The sequence below is a fragment of the Dichomitus squalens genome, assembly GCF_000275845.1.
Source record: "Dichomitus squalens LYAD-421 SS1 unplaced genomic scaffold DICSQscaffold_5, whole genome shotgun sequence".
Taxonomy (NCBI): domain Eukaryota; kingdom Fungi; phylum Basidiomycota; class Agaricomycetes; order Polyporales; family Polyporaceae; genus Dichomitus; species Dichomitus squalens.
This window is the reverse complement of record NW_006766887.1, coordinates 480,951-497,049: the sequence shown is the minus strand read 5'-3', so window position 1 is coordinate 497,049 and position 16,099 is coordinate 480,951. Positions and strand designations below refer to the sequence as shown.

General features: G+C 55.1%; 7 protein-coding genes across 7 annotated transcripts; 2 read left to right on the top strand and 5 right to left on the bottom strand.

The window, feature by feature from the left end:
- Positions 1–499: 499 nt before the first annotated feature.
- Positions 500–3,121, bottom strand: DICSQDRAFT_133811 (dihydroxyacetone kinase 1). Its single transcript, XM_007362883.1, has 11 exons — positions 3,006–3,121; positions 2,850–2,948; positions 2,703–2,792; positions 2,631–2,648; positions 2,488–2,569; positions 2,415–2,432; positions 2,218–2,364; positions 1,690–2,164; positions 1,265–1,637; positions 1,080–1,197; positions 500–1,018 (listed from the first exon to the last, which is right to left on the bottom strand). Exons 1-11 carry the CDS (start codon positions 3,016–3,018, stop codon positions 649–651), a joined length of 1,803 nt encoding a protein of 600 aa, XP_007362945.1. The 5' UTR covers positions 3,019–3,121; the 3' UTR covers positions 500–648.
- Positions 3,122–3,331: 210 nt separating this feature from the next.
- DICSQDRAFT_81153 (cysteine proteinase) lies at positions 3,332–8,007 on the bottom strand (the record flags this gene model as incomplete). The annotated part of the gene is made up of 7 exons (XM_007362882.1): positions 3,332–4,130; positions 4,185–5,534; positions 5,588–5,671; positions 5,725–5,838; positions 5,896–6,388; positions 6,438–7,115; positions 7,451–8,007. The coding sequence occupies 7 exons, from the start codon at positions 8,005–8,007 to the stop codon at positions 3,501–3,503; spliced, it is 3,906 nt and encodes a 1,301-aa protein (XP_007362944.1). The 3' UTR covers positions 3,332–3,500.
- A 236-nt stretch (positions 8,008–8,243) lies between these two features.
- On the bottom strand, positions 8,244–10,743 carry DICSQDRAFT_53660 (uncharacterized protein; the record flags this gene model as incomplete). The annotated part of the gene is made up of 9 exons (XM_007362881.1): positions 8,244–8,445; positions 8,511–8,650; positions 8,702–8,833; positions 8,877–9,147; positions 9,232–9,823; positions 9,868–10,000; positions 10,052–10,246; positions 10,387–10,480; positions 10,547–10,743. The coding sequence occupies 9 exons, from the start codon at positions 10,741–10,743 to the stop codon at positions 8,244–8,246; spliced, it is 1,956 nt and encodes a 651-aa protein (XP_007362943.1).
- Positions 10,744–10,895: 152 nt separating this feature from the next.
- On the top strand, positions 10,896–12,585 carry DICSQDRAFT_153242 (uncharacterized protein). The gene is made up of 4 exons (XM_007362880.1): positions 10,896–10,944; positions 10,993–11,648; positions 11,703–11,764; positions 11,839–12,585. Exons 2-4 carry the CDS (start codon positions 11,617–11,619, stop codon positions 12,501–12,503), a joined length of 759 nt encoding a protein of 252 aa, XP_007362942.1. The 5' UTR covers positions 10,896–10,944; positions 10,993–11,616; the 3' UTR covers positions 12,504–12,585.
- A 180-nt stretch (positions 12,586–12,765) lies between these two features.
- On the bottom strand, positions 12,766–14,157 carry DICSQDRAFT_144820 (60S ribosomal protein L37; the record flags this gene model as incomplete). Its single annotated transcript, XM_007362879.1, has 6 exons — positions 12,766–12,802; positions 12,854–12,963; positions 13,025–13,072; positions 13,132–13,167; positions 13,261–13,305; positions 14,155–14,157. 6 exons carry the CDS (start codon positions 14,155–14,157, stop codon positions 12,766–12,768), a joined length of 279 nt encoding a protein of 92 aa, XP_007362941.1.
- DICSQDRAFT_54090 (uncharacterized protein) lies at positions 14,158–14,981 on the top strand (the record flags this gene model as incomplete). Its single annotated transcript, XM_007362878.1, has 4 exons — positions 14,158–14,218; positions 14,283–14,393; positions 14,458–14,813; positions 14,868–14,981. Coding segments are annotated over 4 exons (642 nt in total), but the record flags the coding sequence as incomplete, so codon positions are not given.
- Positions 14,982–15,627: 646 nt separating this feature from the next.
- Positions 15,628–16,094, bottom strand: DICSQDRAFT_178637 (uncharacterized protein; the record flags this gene model as incomplete). Its single annotated transcript, XM_007362877.1, has 1 exon — positions 15,628–16,094. The coding sequence occupies one exon, from the start codon at positions 16,092–16,094 to the stop codon at positions 15,753–15,755; it is 342 nt and encodes a 113-aa protein (XP_007362939.1). The 3' UTR covers positions 15,628–15,752.
- Positions 16,095–16,099: the final 5 nt, after the last annotated feature.

Sequence of the window (16,099 nt, the reverse complement as noted above, 5' to 3'; positions counted from 1 at the left end):
CACGCGCACCAGCGTTGTCGACCACGTTAAGTCAATTTTGGCTTTTATGGAGTCCGTAGATATGAATCTCCCCATGCATCTCAGACCCTAAGGTCCAGTATGAGCGGAGCGCTCTTATGGGCAGCGAGGAGCTTCCCCGCATTCTCGAGCACTGGTACAAGGTCCCTCGCGCATCCTCCTCACGACACCATCATGTACGGCCCCAGGGCGCTAGGAAGGCTCTCGAGGAGTTTGCCCTGGAGTGCGTGGAGGAGATTGTTGACCGAGAGCTCGAGCCATTGTGCACAGTACAGGAGGTATGCAAGCTTGTAACTAGGACAGCGTGCAGCCGCGAGGGCGCCCTCCGACTTTGTCGGATTACCTTAACGGGGCGTCGGTATGTCACACAGGTCACCGAGCGGGGAGTCACGGGGGTGGATCCACCAGACGTTCAGGAGCGCGGAAAGTCCCGGTTTTTTCATTTCCGCTCAAAGCTCCGAACGTCTGGTCACGAGACTAATTGCTCTGGAAACCCACGAGCAGCCTCTGTTATCAAAGCAAGCGTTCCGCAGGCAACGACATGTGTATATACGGTAGTCATACACGACGACGGTTGACTCGTCTTCAATACATTCTTGTTTTCCAAACTCTCCAAACGTCACCCCTCGCTTATTGAAGCAAGTTCTCGAGCACAACCTTTACGCCCCACGCGCCTGGGTCGGGGATGCGCTCCTGCTTCAATCTGTCGCCCTCGACGTACGCACTACGACCGGCCTTCGCTTCAAGATCCCGGGTCTTCAGCGCCGCATCCGCTGCCGCCTTGACGGCCTCTGCCGTGTTCGATCCCTTGCCGCTGGCAAGCGTCTCGATGAACGCAGCAAGCGGATCAACGAGCGTCCGGGATGGCGGCCGTGCACGAGTGTACGTGTACAGCTTGTCGAGCGCAAACGAGAGCGCGGAGGACCAGATCTCTGGAGTGATGGTTTGAGACTGGGAGTGTTGCGCCTGCAAGCCCAGTGCAAGTGCAGAGAAGAAGATTCTGGGGAGTCCAGTCCATGTCAAGATCCGTCAACAGCAGTGAGGGGACGGGGAACACGCACGAGTAGATTGCTCCGCTCGTTCCGCCCATCTGCTCCTCGGCGACCTTCGCAACCGCAAACACGGACTTCGGGACGTGCTCCCCGGTGATCCGTCCTTCCTTTAGGTCCTTGAGCACAGCTACAGGGCCGCAGTCAGCTCCGCTCCGAGTCCGAAGTCAAATGGTTGATCAAAATGAAACACGTACCGGCAGCGCCCGCCTTAAGCGTTAGCCCACAGTCTCCGTCTCCGGCGATGTTGTCGTAGCGCGTGATCTCGGGCTCAGCCTCGCCCAGCGCCTTGCAAGCCCTCTCGACCGCCGCATCGAACGCCTTCGGATCTTCGGCGCGGATGGTAACGCCGTCCTGCACGGCTGTCACCGCCTCCTCATGTTTCGTCCCAGATGGAATTTTGTCAGTCTCAGGAGGGACGGAGTTTGATGACCACTTCCAGCCGGGAGTGATCGCAGGCTCGTCAAGAAGAGAGAGGAGGAGGGAGCTGTCGGGAGTACCCTTGCCGGACTCGGATGAGGCGGGGAGAAGGAGAGTCGTTATAGAGAAACCGGGCATATTCAAACTGGTCTGAGAGCAACGGGGTCATGAAAATGCTCTACGAGAGGTAGCGCAAGCGTACCATGAATGTCCCGGAGATCAGCCGCTCGACCTTCACGCCCTTGGCCCCCAGAGCCTTGCGAGCTTCGCCTGCGATGCTCGCGAGCTCGAGCTCACTGACGCCGCCGAGATTGTTGACGAGAAGCACGACGCGATCGCTGCCGTCATTCTTGAAGGGCAGGAAAGAACGCTCGGCGTCAGTTGTGGAGGTGAGGAATTCCACGAGTTGGGGCAAGAGCTCATTGAGAGGAGGGACTGGAGAGAGTCGGCGATGACCGGGCTCGTTGTGAATACCCATTCCAATCTCGATTTCGTCAGGACCAAGGTGCGACTCCGGTGCAGCTGTTCCAGGGACGTGGCAATGTTCCAGGCCAACGCCAATAGTTCCAACATGCGAGGAGACCCATTGTGCGGTGTCGTGGACCTCATCGAGGCTGGCTCCCCTCTTGGCCAGAGCACCGGCTATCTTGTACACAATGCAAGTACCAGCAAGACCTCTGCAAGACATGATGGGTGAGATACCGACATTCGACAGTGACTAGCGACGCACCTGCGGCCGACAATCTTACCCTGTGTCCTACCGACAGCAACATCATCCCCGACGATCACAAACTTGACCTTGTCTGCCTTCTGAGGGTGCTGGGCCGAATACTGCTCTCTTACCAAACCGAAGTTCAGGATATCTCCGGTATAGTTCCTATAGATTGTGTCAGGTACTAGAACCCGACATAGGAATGACGGGCTCACTTGACGATGATGACGGTACTGGATGCATGCGATGTTAAAAGAGAGAGCACGCAACATGTCGATTGCACCTCACCCCTTATCGTTCTCGGTAAGGTCGATAGCACGCCGCACCTGGGCAGGATTGGGGGAGGCGAAGATGCTACCGCAAACGGCAGCTAGGATGAAAGCCAATTGTAAGGGAATAACGTCGGTGCATGAGGCATCTTCTCCGCTTACCAGTCAAGATTCCGTCGCCTTTGACAGCCTCAGTCCAGCACCTCCCTTGGTATGCACAAGTTGGTCACGCACCTACGAACCCCGCGTGCGACGGTTCATGACCCGATCCACCCCCGCAGATAAGCGCGACCTTCGAGCGATCCTGGTTGGCAACATAGACAACTGATAACCCCGTCGTTGAGTTGCATGAAAGAAACCAGAGAGCTGAGAGCTACATACCTTTGTTCTCTTTATCAAGGCCTAGTTGCGGGTTGAGAGTGCAAAGCCCCTGAAGGGAGTCGACCACGAGGGTCTCAGGGTCGTTCAAGAAGTGCTTCGCTGCCGGAAAGCCAGTCAGTCATATTCGGATTAGACAGTGGAATCATGAGGGCTGACACTGTGAAGACATAGCTACGTGCAGAGCTATGGAGATGAGGAATCCAAGTTGACTCCTAACGCGTCGAATGCGAGGTGGATGGTTTAGATAGCGACACAGTCCGGGAAGACTGGGCCCGCCTCGTTCGCATGTCACAAGGCATGGCGAGCCTGAGGCCTGAGGCCTGAGGAGTGGTTCCTGTGATCAGGGCCGGTGAGATCGATGCGATCGACGTAGGCACATTTCGCGGGCCGGGGAGACTGCAGACTAAATCTGCGCATCTGGGCCACCGGCTGGGCCTACATACATACACTGCACTCCCACTCTCCTGGAATAGATCTGAAGATATATACTGAGATGCAATTGTGGGTGGAATTACACGTTGCGGTGATCTACGACATACGCATTAGCTGACTCTACCTATCTACAGCCATTGTACAACGCAGTCCGCCTCCAATTCGAAGTCGACTTGCGCGTTCTCTGCGTCTTGTGCTAATGTCCTTTTGTCATGACATTCATCGTGATGAAGAACCATCATTCTCGGTCTCGTCCAACTCAGACTCGGCGGGCGTCATTATAACGTCCGTCGCGTCGTCCACCACTTCGTCGTCATCATCGTCCGAGAAATTTGCCTTGCGCAGCCGAACCGAATCGTCGGAGATATCCTGAGTCGGATCATCGTCGAAACTGGACTGGAAAAAGGGACTCTCGTCGTTGTCCTCGAGGTCCGGCTCAGCATCGACGGATGACGGCGATCCGTGGGATGACGGATCAGGGAATTCCAGCTGCGCCGCGGAAAGCTGGATCTCAGCGAGCGGCGACGATTGAACGATCGGGTCATAGAGAGCATCATCGAAAGACGGAGGAAGGCCCTCAAGCGGAGGTGGTGGTGAGCTGGGAGAGGAAGGAACCATTGAGTCCGGCGTGGGCCATTCCAGGATGGTCGCAGGTATGCTACCCACGGAAGGGTCTCCTCGGGAAACGGAGCCATCACTTGGGGGAGTGGGAATCTGCATGCCCCTGTGGGAAACGTCGTCGACGTGCACTTTGGGCTGTACGCGGGCAGCTTCGACCTTCTCGTGGCTCTTGCCACCGATCGGACGACGGGTACGCCGTCGGTAGAAGAGAAGGTAGGCGTTCGAGTTCTGACGTGTGATTAGAGACTTTATATGATAAAGTGGAATGGCGAAGGTACTTACCACCGCTTGCTCTGGTCTGGCTGGTGTAACATATGAGTCATCGAAGTGGTACCACTTGCCGGTGGCGTGGTTCAGCGCGTACGCGCGATAGTGTCCGCCACCAAGTCCACCAAGGTGCTCGTCCACAGCAAACAAGTCGTATACCAAAGGCTCCTCCAGGTCGTGGAGACCCAGCGACTCCACGTCCACGCCGGTTTCCTGGAGCCGCTTCCCGACTGACCGCTCGCCCACCATCGAGGTCAAGTCCAGACCCTCGAGCGGGAAGTCGACAAACGTGTCGATCTTGTCCCGGAGCATGCGACTATTGCTGAATCGCTTCAGGTGCACGACGAGAATGTCCGGCACCTTCCACAGATCGAATCGCTTCGTCGCCTGCTGGTGCTTCTTACACCGCGGGCAATACCACAGATCGTCCTCGCCCAGCTTCTCCTCCTTCGTGAACTCGTCCAAGCAATCCTGCAGCGTTATACCCTTCTTCTTATGTGTCGATGCAGCCTTGCGCGACGCCACAAGCTCCGGATGCACGAACTCATCAAACTTGTTCCAGAGTGCGTACTCCCAGTGGTTGCTCTCGTCGCCAAAGTAGTACGTCTTCACAGGGTTATCGAATTCGAGGTAGAAAGCGTCATGCTGGCGAAGGAGCACACCGTCCTTGGCCGTAGCAGCCCGCTGCTCCCAAGTGTCGTAGCGGCCGGGGTTGCTGCTGTAGCTGTTGTAACCAACCCCGTATGGCTGACTACATTTGTGGACACGTATCTGGAAGAGGTCGCGCTTGAAACCGACTTTACGGGGGACGGCGGAGGCGAGGTCCATATCGTCGTCTTCGTCCGCTTGCTGAACGATGGTTGCTTTCTCGTCGGCGATATCACCCTCATCCGGGACTCGCTCCTCGACGGTCACAATGTCACCGTTCTCCTTGATCTCCGTGATGGTGTCCCGGACGGGTGAGCCTGAGATTGGGATGTGGACGGGCTCCATGTCGTCTGACCTGCTTCCAGCCTCCCAAGTGAAGAGGTCGCGAGCGTGAATGGTCCAACGTTGCAACCGGTCCACGACAGCATCGTACATCGCTTCAGGATCCTTCGCCTGCTCCTGAGTAATGACCACAACGAAGGGACTGGCGAAGAGATTGGATCCGCGACCGTAACCCGCTCGAGACGGAGTGGTTTCGCTCGCGAAAACGGGGACAATGAACGGGTCGTTGGGCTGAGGTTTGTACGTCCTGCTCTGCTGAGCGTTACATGGGAGTTCGAAACATACGATCGTGTCTTGCTCTGACATATCGTCAACGCCAACGGTGTCATCCAAGTTTTTGTAGAACCGGTGGTTGAAGATTTCGAGCGTAAGCAGCTGGGTGAGGTTGTGAGAACGTGAGTCCCAACAAGAGCATTCAAACGGCATACATTCTCTGGATTGGAGTTCATCCATCTTCCCAGCAATTGGCGCACTGCCTTGAACGACGCATCGCGGGTGATTTCGATCGGTATCTAATACGAACTCGTTAACGCAGCGTACCTTTAAGGTCATGCAGACGACGTACCTTGACGTGTGGCTTCTCCAAATCCCAAGGAACGTAGAGGATGTCATGCTGCCATTTCTTCTGGACCGGTAGAGGTAGGGTAAGATACATGAAGGGATCGAAGGTGATCGACACCTAAGCAGCATTCTTCAGCACGAGCATTCATGTTTGAGGCTTCCGCACTGTACGTACCTTGTTGCACTCGGGGCATACCAACGTACTCTGGTACTGTCCCTGAAACAAGTCGACTACGACGCTGTCGTTACGCTTCATGTATCCCTCCCAGGACAGATTGGCAAGTTCGACGAGCTCCTTGTCACCACCACCCTCCCAATCCGGCTTCTCCACATACGGCTTCTTGAGTACCCGATTGAGATCCTCATGAAGACCGTCCAGCAAGAAGGCAACAAGCTCCTGGGAGTCGTGTTGCTGGTACCCACTGAACTGGGGCGCGAAGCGTTGGAGCGTCTGCTTGAACTCACGCGGAGTGTACGACGATAGTGTAGACTCGTTGTCCCATATACGCGTCAACATGGCCCCAAACGCCTGCGCGATGGCGCTGTGCATACCAAGCGGGTTATCTGGGTTGAGCTCTTCTTGATAGACGCCCGTTAGGAAGTAATCCACGAGTTCGGGGGTATGCACGAGACACTGCAGCGCAGAATTCATGAAGCAGGTGTTGCCCCTTCAACAATATAAGTATATTGTTACACAAGATACTCGCAGATACTAACATGTTACCGAGGCCTAAAGTGCCTGGCTCTCGCGCAGTCTTGGGGCGGGCGGATGTACTGGGTTTGTCGGCTGAAGCAACAGCGCCGGACTTGAACAGAGACACAGCAGTCGTACTGACTGCCGGAGGGCTCTTTTGCTGAAGCTGCGAAAAGAAGTCCGTATTGGAATTGAACAAGGGGGCAGGCTGAGTGGGTGGTGGTGGTGGTGGCGGCGTAAGTTGGGGGAGAGTCCCATTAGGCTGACTTGTGAATTCTGAGGGATTGACGGTCCACTCGTCCCTGTCCATGAACTCAACCACAAAGGCCTCTCCCGAATCCACGAACTCTTCCTCCACCGTAGCCTCCGAGGTACCCAGTTCAGTCGCGCCGCATGTCCGTAGCCTTTCCACAGGGTATAACAGTTCGGTCGATGTCGCCTGCGAAGGAATACGCCACACGCGATACTGGCCTCCGGCAGCTTTCTGTGTAGAGATTGCCTCTGCGAACGCCTTGCGCGCGTGGGTAACCGTGTCTGTCGACGACAAAACAACCTCTTTCGGCGGGGTAGACTGGCCGGGAATGCTGCTAGTGCTTAATAGGTAGACAGAGAACTTCGGAGGACGAAGTTCCAGGGTGGGTTCCTTCATGATACCGCGCTCGATGACCTTCCGAGGGAGGGAGAACTTCGGCGGACCATACCTGTGGAAGAGAAAAGTGGTGAGCTTGACCACATTCGAAAATGCGTGCATAAACACCCCGGTCATCGCAAGGCATATCAACGCTCCGGTCTAGGACATCTGCTTGGCCGAACACACTTGATACTCCGAAACGCCAGAGCATGCAAGATCCGCGACTCTTCCTACCTGATAGAGTGAGGACGGTAGCATGACCCTCACGCATGCCGGGCACCTATACAGCCACTGGCTGCGGATGCAAAGGAAGTAGGGCACAACGCCAGCATGAAGGTTTGTGGGTGGCTCCGCCGGGAGCCACACCCACTCGTATAGCTCATCAATTAAAATTGATATACGTACCATTCCTCATACAACTTCCATACTCCCTCCGGAACAAACTCGCAGTCGATGTGCTCGATCAGCTGCGAGGTGACTTCCCCGTTCCGACTGCAAAGGTTGCTGTTGTCCACCGGACCCACGTCCTTTTCCTCGAGGCGGCCCTCTTTATCCTCCTCGCCCGTCATCGCCTTCCTCCAACGCTGATACCACCTCCTGGAGACGATATACCACGTCTCGCCCTTCACCATCGGAGCCTTAAGCGCATCCTCCACGTGCTGCAGCTTCTGCGCAGATGTCCATACCGAGCTCGAGGCCCGTTGGAAAGCTACGCCGTTGTCCTCGCCTTGCTCTGCCATGTATGCGTCGATGTCATTGTCTGGAGTCGTATCATGGAAGGAGGGTGGCGTGGAAGTCAAGTCGTTAGACTGGAGAGTCTGAGGGTCCTGCGAGGCCGAGCGTTTTGGTGAGGAAGTCGAAGCCTCTGATTCCATTGATAACGAGCGTTGTCTCTTGCGACTATTTGTCGGATCGTGCGGATACAATGTGGGAGATGTCGATGGCGAGGGAGGCGTCAGCATAGCATTAGTGGTCGTGGTTCAGGAGAACTGTGATGCAGAGACACAAGTCCGCATACGCAATGCTATAGCCACCCGACATGGCCGCGTATGCCAGGCAAGCGCCTATCAACTCCCAAGCACAGTCCGACCACCACTCCACCATCCACTCTTTGCTGGGATCGGTAGAGGCAACTATCACCTCAACATAAATGGGTTTTCCGTGCTACACCTCATTAGATTGCACCAGTGGCTACAGATCATACCTGCTCCGCAAAACGTCTTATCAACCCCGCGAGCTCGTTGTCTACATCCGTTAACGTCGTCTCTTTCCGCGCGACCTCGAGGTACACCTCTCCGTCCAACTGACGTCCATCAGTAGTCGTCCCCAGCCCACGCTTCCCGATATGCCAATGCTGCGGATTTTGGCCACGCGAAAAGACTTCGTGTATGTCCAACCCGCTACAAGTGATCGAGGAAGCTTCAGTATCGGCGGAGGCTTCATGATACGTGACCCTAGCACAGACCTTCGGAGAAGCTCTTGGCCGTTGTACAAGTGCTCTGACCTAGAGATCAGTCCGGAGCATGAGGGAGACGTATACTCGCCCATCGAAACGATGTGCTTGTCCTTCGGCTGTAGGATCCCAGTAGCCGACGGGATGTGGTTCTCTCCCGCCCTAGTATGACATGCTTCAGCGCCGTTTGCAGTCCAGACAACAGCAAACACGTACTGCGCCTCTTCCACTAGGGTGTTCCGCAATTCCTCAATCAATGTCGCGACATGATCCGCCAAGTAGTGTAGATCGAGCGAATGATCCACTTTGGCCACAATCGCAATCGTATAGTCGGTCTGCTGTTACGACTTCAGCCACAAGCTACGACAGCTCAGATACTCTACTTACTGTCAGGTGCAAGAGGCGATGCTTTTCGACCTCAGTCGGGTTTCCCGACACTCCCAGATACACCACGGATTCGAGGAATGGCCGAATCGAGCGAGCAGCAATGTCGCGTTTCGCCATTTCGGCCGATTCAGATGTAGGCGGTGAAAACGCGATTTGCGGAACACCATCTACCTGCACCTCCAAGGGGTCAGCAGAATCAACGGGTGCAACGTTGCCACCTGTGCTAACGCTGATTGGTATACTCGTCTCTCCGAGCTGCGAGCTCTTTGACAGCACGGACGGAGCCGGCGAGGCCGCGCGTGTGTAGGAACCGATGCTCTCTGTAGAGATGGCCTCGAGCAAGGACGTCGTATCTACGTCTAGCGTATCTTTCTGAAGTACGTCTGGTGGCGGGTTGTCATCGGTGGTAGACACCTTGGGTGGATCACTGTGTCCTTCTACGATAGCAGCAAGACTTGCCGGAGCACCGGAAGCCTCGGACGGAGTGGATGGGCCTTTGGAAGTTCCGGCACCTTTGCCAAAGGTCAAGTACCCTGGCCAACCCCACTTCACATTCTTCATGTCCAGGCTGAAGTTCATGTTGGGCATGGCAGGCATATTAGGCATCGGAGGTAGCGGAAAGGCAAATCCCGATTCCGTCTGAGCTGGCGGCAACTTAACGTCAGTAGGCGCAATCTGTAGGCTGCCTGGTCGTTGTCTGAGGGGGGTTCCCACCGTGGATGGACGGTCAGACTGCTTGCTCGTTGGAATCGGTGTTGCGGGCGGAGGGATCCGCGCCAAGACGTGACGGACCAACGAGGCAGGGTATCGTGCTGAACGAGGGGGTATCACGTGAGGGGGCAACAGAGCGAAAGTGATTAGCTCGTCAGGGAGGGTCGACGCGAATGCCTCTAGCAGAGGAGTCAACCTGGCGTGCAAGGGATGTAGCGATATTCCTGCTCAAAGCGTTAGTAATGCCCGGCGCATTCAGGAAGACATCTACCCAGGTGAGTCCCAAAGTCGTCGTCCTCTACGTCCCATTTCCACGCCCAAACGGTGAAGAATCGTTCCAACTGTAGCTCTAGAGCTTCTTGGCCAAGCCTTGATAAGATTGAGTTGAAAGTCCCGTGACGAAGCTGGGGAAAGCGATGAACGTAAGTGTTTAGACATGATAGGGCCGCACTGACCTTAAACTCCTCGTAACCGCGTTGAAAGTGGGTCCGTAAAGCCAAATCATGTAATGAACCGTCATGGTAGTCATAGACAATGGCTGGAGGGGAGTCTTGCTGCTTCTCCGTCTCTTTGCCCTTCGACCTGCCTTTGGGTACGCTCTTGCCCTTGCTACGAGGGGGAGGACGGGGAGTTTTGGCGACTTCGTAGCACTGGTATAAATGAGGGGATCAGTACGTATATCCGTGCGTACCAAGGTCGCCACCAGGAGGATACATGATCCATCATTGGCGGTTCGCGTTCGCAATGAAAATACGCAGCGACGTATTACTGCGCTGGGCAAGATACTTACAGCATGCATCCAGAAATTAGGTTCCGGAGAGAACATGACCATTCGCCGAGCTTGCGAATGTACGCTCTCGCAAGGCACGCCGGCACTGAACATTCTGTAATACAGGCCCAAGGTCAATACCATTTCGAGTGCACTTCGCATGTAAGTACGTACAACTCACTCTGAGAAGTTCACAAGAGCCTTCGCGAGGCCGACCTGCCTCAGAATCCGGTCCCGTGAGACGGCGTGCTCCCGAGCCGTGTAGAACAGAATATGCGCCTGCTCCTCGGCATCCTCATCATCTGGCTCTAGTTGTGCAGGCTTGAGGGTAGGGTTGTATATAGTCAGATAGAGCAGCGACGGTGGAATTCTGCTCATAGGGTCAGACAGCCTGGAGACGGAGGCAAGGACAACCGCGGACCTGCGCCGGAGTGCGCCCCGTGGCCGATCGGGCTTGGTTGCCATTTGCGGAAGCCATGCCTCTCCAGGCTGATCACTCATCTTTCCCTCCATCCGCCATCATGGATAAGCCTTCTACCTCTGCGGCCGCTCTCAAGCTGGAAATAGAACGTTTGAAAGGTATATTGTCTTTGCCCTGACTCTACTGTTCGTCTCATACTTTGCTAGGTGCCATTGATCAACGCAAGACCGGAAGACAAGCAGCTCGTCCGACATATCCAGCCTCGACCCCGACCTACCCTCGTAGCAACATCTATGTGAACCCGAACTACAAACCGCCATCTAAGACATACCGACCACCAGTGCCTGCAGCTGTGCCAGCACCAAAACCTGCTCCTAGGCCCCCGGTATCTACATCCAAGGAGACGCGGGATGTCGTCATCGACGGTGTCGCGTTCGAGTCTTCAGGTCGATCTCTGGTTCGTAAAGATTGTAAGTTCAGCGCTCTTACCTCAAGACGTGCGCTGGCAGCATAGTCGCCGTTGGGTCTGCTTCGATCGCTAGACCGAAGTGTTGCCCGGTGTAGTTGACCAACAACGCAACCACCGTATAACCTCAGTCTGGACACCCACGAGGGACTACGTCGATTTCGTGTACTCGATACTGTCCATACAGCTAAGCCATTCTATTCTAGTACCGAAACCTGCTTCCAAGCCGCCATCGACCACGGCAAGTGCCCCATCAGCCGGACCACGTCTCTCATTTGTTAGGAACAAAGCGGGCACGTTCACGAGTGGTCCTCGGCCGTACAAACCAAAGACATCAAGGCGTGGCCGTCCGGTCAATCGTAACATGACCCTTGATAATACCCGAAGACCCTACCAGTCCGTCCATCTGTCCTGGCCCCGCACTCATAGCACATTTACCACTTTCCGCAGACGCCGCCTCAATCCCAAACGCAAATACTCCGACAAGCAATGCCCGCGCTTCACGACGACTGGTGCGTACAAGAAGCGATGTTCTTTTATATCTCACATACGAATCTACCAAATGTGTGGTTCGTCTGACTTGCAGGATCATGCAACCGTGGCCTAACTTGTTTCTATCAACACGATCCGTCCAAGATCGCCATCTGCTGGCCTTTCTTACAAGATAAATGTCCTAACACGGCCGAGACGTGCCCTCTATCGCACGACCCGACGCCTCAACGCACGCCGCTCTGCGTGCACTTCGCCAACAACGGCCGCTGCAACCGCCCGAACTGTCCCTTTCCACACGTCCGCGTCGGTCAGCGGGAAGGTATTTGCCGGGACTTTGCTGTGCTTGGCTACTGCGAGAAAGGGCTCGACTGTGACAAGCAACACGTCCGCGAGTGTCCTGACTTCGCCGAGAAGGGCAATTGTACCACGATGGGATGCAAGCTACCTCACGTCATCCGTGCCAACCGCAATCGCAAGGCAGCAATTCCTTCTTCAACTTCAACATCTGCGTCCTCTTCCGGAACTACTTCTTCAGCTACCTCTGACGCTGTTGCAGTAACTGATGGTGCGTCTAGCTCTCGTCAGCTCACAGCTGAGGATGGGCAGCTCGGAGATGAGTTCATCTCCCTCACTTTCCACGAAAGTGAGAGTGAAGAAGACGATGAAGATGAGGAAGATGAAGACCAGGAAGACGACGAGGACATAGATGACGGCGAAGAGGAGCAAGCCCATAGTGAAGCCGATGTAGATGAGCAGTAACATCTTGTATAGCCTGGATTTCTCTTGTTCATGTGTATATACCATCATGTGCTAGCTCGACGTTATGCAATATAGCGTGAAGGTGAATTGTAGCTTGTTGCGCGGTCCGTTGTGAAACACGCGTGATCAGTCTGGTTCCCGCAAAGTCTGTGCATGATAGAATACAATGGCGGCATGAAGCTGTATTGATGTTCATAGCGTGGAACATATATATGCGTGGACGAGAAGAGGAAAACGCAGCATGAGATGCAACCCGACAACATTACGCCTCCGTGATTTCCCGCAGCCGACGGACGGTGCTGGAAGGATGTGTCAGGTCAATTAGTGGAGGGCGAATGAGCAAGCCGTACCTGCGGACGGTTGCTGCCGCCGTTGTCGAGACGGTCCATGCGCCGCCAGCGATGACCTTCTTGCAAGAGTTGCACTTCCAGATACCAACAGCCTGGCGTTTTACAGAGTCCTGCACCACACATCATCGTCAATGGTCTTTCGCTAACATTTGCAAGCCCCTCAAGACTGACCTTGCCGCAGAAGGTGCAGGTGTACCGTGCATGTTGGGTGATTTCCATCTGATTAGAGCAAACTTTGAGCAAACAAGAGGGCAAAGGGTGATACAATAGCAGCACACCTTTTTGACCTGCTTGCGCAGGGAAGCACCGTAACGCTACATATCCAGCAGTTGCGCAATCAGCACAATGTCCTCCCTGGGCTCCCTCGCCTTCCATCCAAATGGACCGTCAATGGGCGAAATACTCACAGTACCGTACTTGCCGGTAACGCCGACCTTGCGAGTGCGTTTCGTCTACAATAAAGAATAGATCGTTCAGCATACGACCAGCATACGACCTGGGATAAGTACTCACCATCTTGAGGAGTTTCTTGTGGGGGCGTCGAGTACGGCGGCGGCGGGACTTGCTGAGGGTAACTACAAGTATGCACTGGACAAATCGGGGTAGAGCTGTACAGTTTTTCCAGCCACTGTTTTCTTAGGTAAGCGGGAGGCGAGCGTTTGAGCCACGCGAGACGAGCATCGCCACTGTGATCATCCTCGGCGCTCGGAGGCAGCAACTGTGCGGCACGGTACTTACCGCTTTTGTCGCAGTTGGGCGCATCGCTCACATAGCTCATTTACTTATGTAGTCCGCCATGGAGCTGCGTTCAATGCTCTGTCTTTGCTGCGCCTCACATCGCCTGGCCTGTGTCTCCTGCGTACACCGAGTACGCGCTCAACCAGCTTCCCCCTCAAACCTATATCCAACTATATGCCCCGTTGACACGCTGATACCATCCGACTCTGCGCCGGAACCTTTCAACGACGGTTTGTAAAGACCAGGCTCTCACCCGTCGCGCCCACCTTCAGCCCTCTAGAGCTTTAGTTGCACGCGGTCCTCTGTGTACGGAAGGCCACAATGAGCTCCGAATCTGAAGAATATCGCCCGGCTTCCATACAGCCCGTCCCTGCGCCTTGGAATGTCAAAGGGGAGGTGCGTCGTCAACAATGCATCTCCCAATCAAAGAACTGGATGGCTGACCTTAGCCTCAGGCCTGGTGGTTTGTGACCTCTATCGGTCACCGGCCAGATCCCGGAGAGACACTACCCATCAGCTACTTTCCGGCACAGGAGACCGAGTTGTACAAGATCAGCACGCACCATGGAGCGTTCCGTGGCGGACGCGGCTCTATTACCCTGATGCGCTATATCGAGTCGCCAATAGGTCAGAATGCTTCTTTCTTTTCCAATCAGGAATGCTGTCACTGAAACCGGGTGATGCTGTGCAGGGCCCTTTGACGAGCTCGCAATATCTCCCGGAGAGTTCACGAACCCCTTTGAGGGTCCTACCCACCGTGTCACGCGCGCCTACGTTTCCAGCCTCTCGGCTGTTGTGAATGGTCAGTAGCCTGAAGCAGCTCTCTGGCCCACTTTCTCTGTGTGTGTCTGACATATCTTGCGCAGGTCGCTCAAACTGGGGTCTTCCACGTGAACTCGCGCAGTTCGTCTTCACGCCATCCCTCGATCACTCGGACGCAATTGAAGTTCGGGTATATCCTGCTATCTCGTTTTCGCCCGTCTCCTTCGCCGAAGACGCGTGCTTCGCAGCCCTCATCAAGCCCGTCTCATGGCTACCCACCATCCCCGCCAGCCTCGCCCACTTCCCGCAGGTCAAGCTCTTCCAACCGCCCCTCGAAGCCTCCCAAGACCCGGCTTACGACGGCCTTGTCGCGGCACCAAAGTGGCATGCCCTCGATGCGAGCAGTTACAAGGGTCGTGCGGAGATCTTCCGGTGCGAGGGCCTGCTTACGCAGAAAGATGTCCAGCCCAGCATCGGGCCAGACGAGACGCCGGGGAAGCGTAAGATTCACAAGACGGGCGTCGCGGATGGCACCGGGTTCCCGGACGTCGAGCCTTACAGCATAGGCCTTCACTGGACGGAGATCGAGCTTACGCTACCTCAGGCAGTGCCCCTAGCTACGCTGTAAACACAGGGATTTCTCGCTCTTGGTCTCGGGGTTTCGTATTTATCGCACAGGCACTATGGCAACCTCTTCATGTGTAATACTAAGCCTAGATTCCACGGCGGACTCATACTTCAATACGAATGGATTTCGGGGGTATTTCGTGCGAATGATGTCCATCGTTGGCTTTCACTTCCTTTTTGTGTCGTCGCATGGTTCTTTGCATCTCGTCAAATCTTGGTGCCGTCGTTGGTGTCACCAAATTGGTGAGTTTCATCGTAAACAGAGGTAGATCACGTCGTCGGGTTTCGTTGTTACAGTCTGACAGGATGTGCCACGCCTGTTTCCGCAACGGCTTCGTGACAGTGTGCCAATCGGTGATACCGAGACGTAATTTCTGTGATCATCTCAGCCCAAATTTCAAGAGTGCGATATATGTGACATTGCACTGGATGCGGGTGTTTTGTAGGTCTCAGAGAGTTTGTAACGGATGTGGAACATCAGGGTAGACGACTGTGAAGCCATCTGCGGGTCCAATGATTGATCCGCCCTAGTGAAAGGCAGTACTTGTCGTCCACCGCGAGTTCTAGACATTGCTGCACGCGGGTGGATTTTCAGCCCCGAACCAAATCCATTACTATGTTCGTTACACATTATGTTACACCGTAGAGTGATCCCGTTGTCGTGGTCGTCAAAGAATAAGTTATCATCATGAGATATTCCCCTTCGAGGACACATGACCGTCACCATCCATCACCACACCGCTCGACGAAGCTGTCTGTGTCGGCGAGTCGCTCACTGGAACGCAGTGCCCTTCGCAGCAGTGATCCACGTCGTGTCAGCCTCGGGGAACTCGAATGCCATCACCCCAGCACTCCAGCCCTTCGCCGTCGCCTGCGCCACACACGTCCCGAGCGTCGCAGGGTCGATGAACCCATCGGTCGCGTCCGCCGCAGAGCCGGGCTTGCCGATCACAATCTTGTTCAAGTCGACGCCGTTGGCTGCGATCTCAAAGACAGACGAGCCAGGGAAGACACCCCCAGACGTGTTCAGCAAGCCGTCACAGTCGTGGTACAGGCCCTGGTTGTAGAACTGCACGTTGTACTGCGTCGGGGAAATGCAATTTAGTAAGAGCATAGACA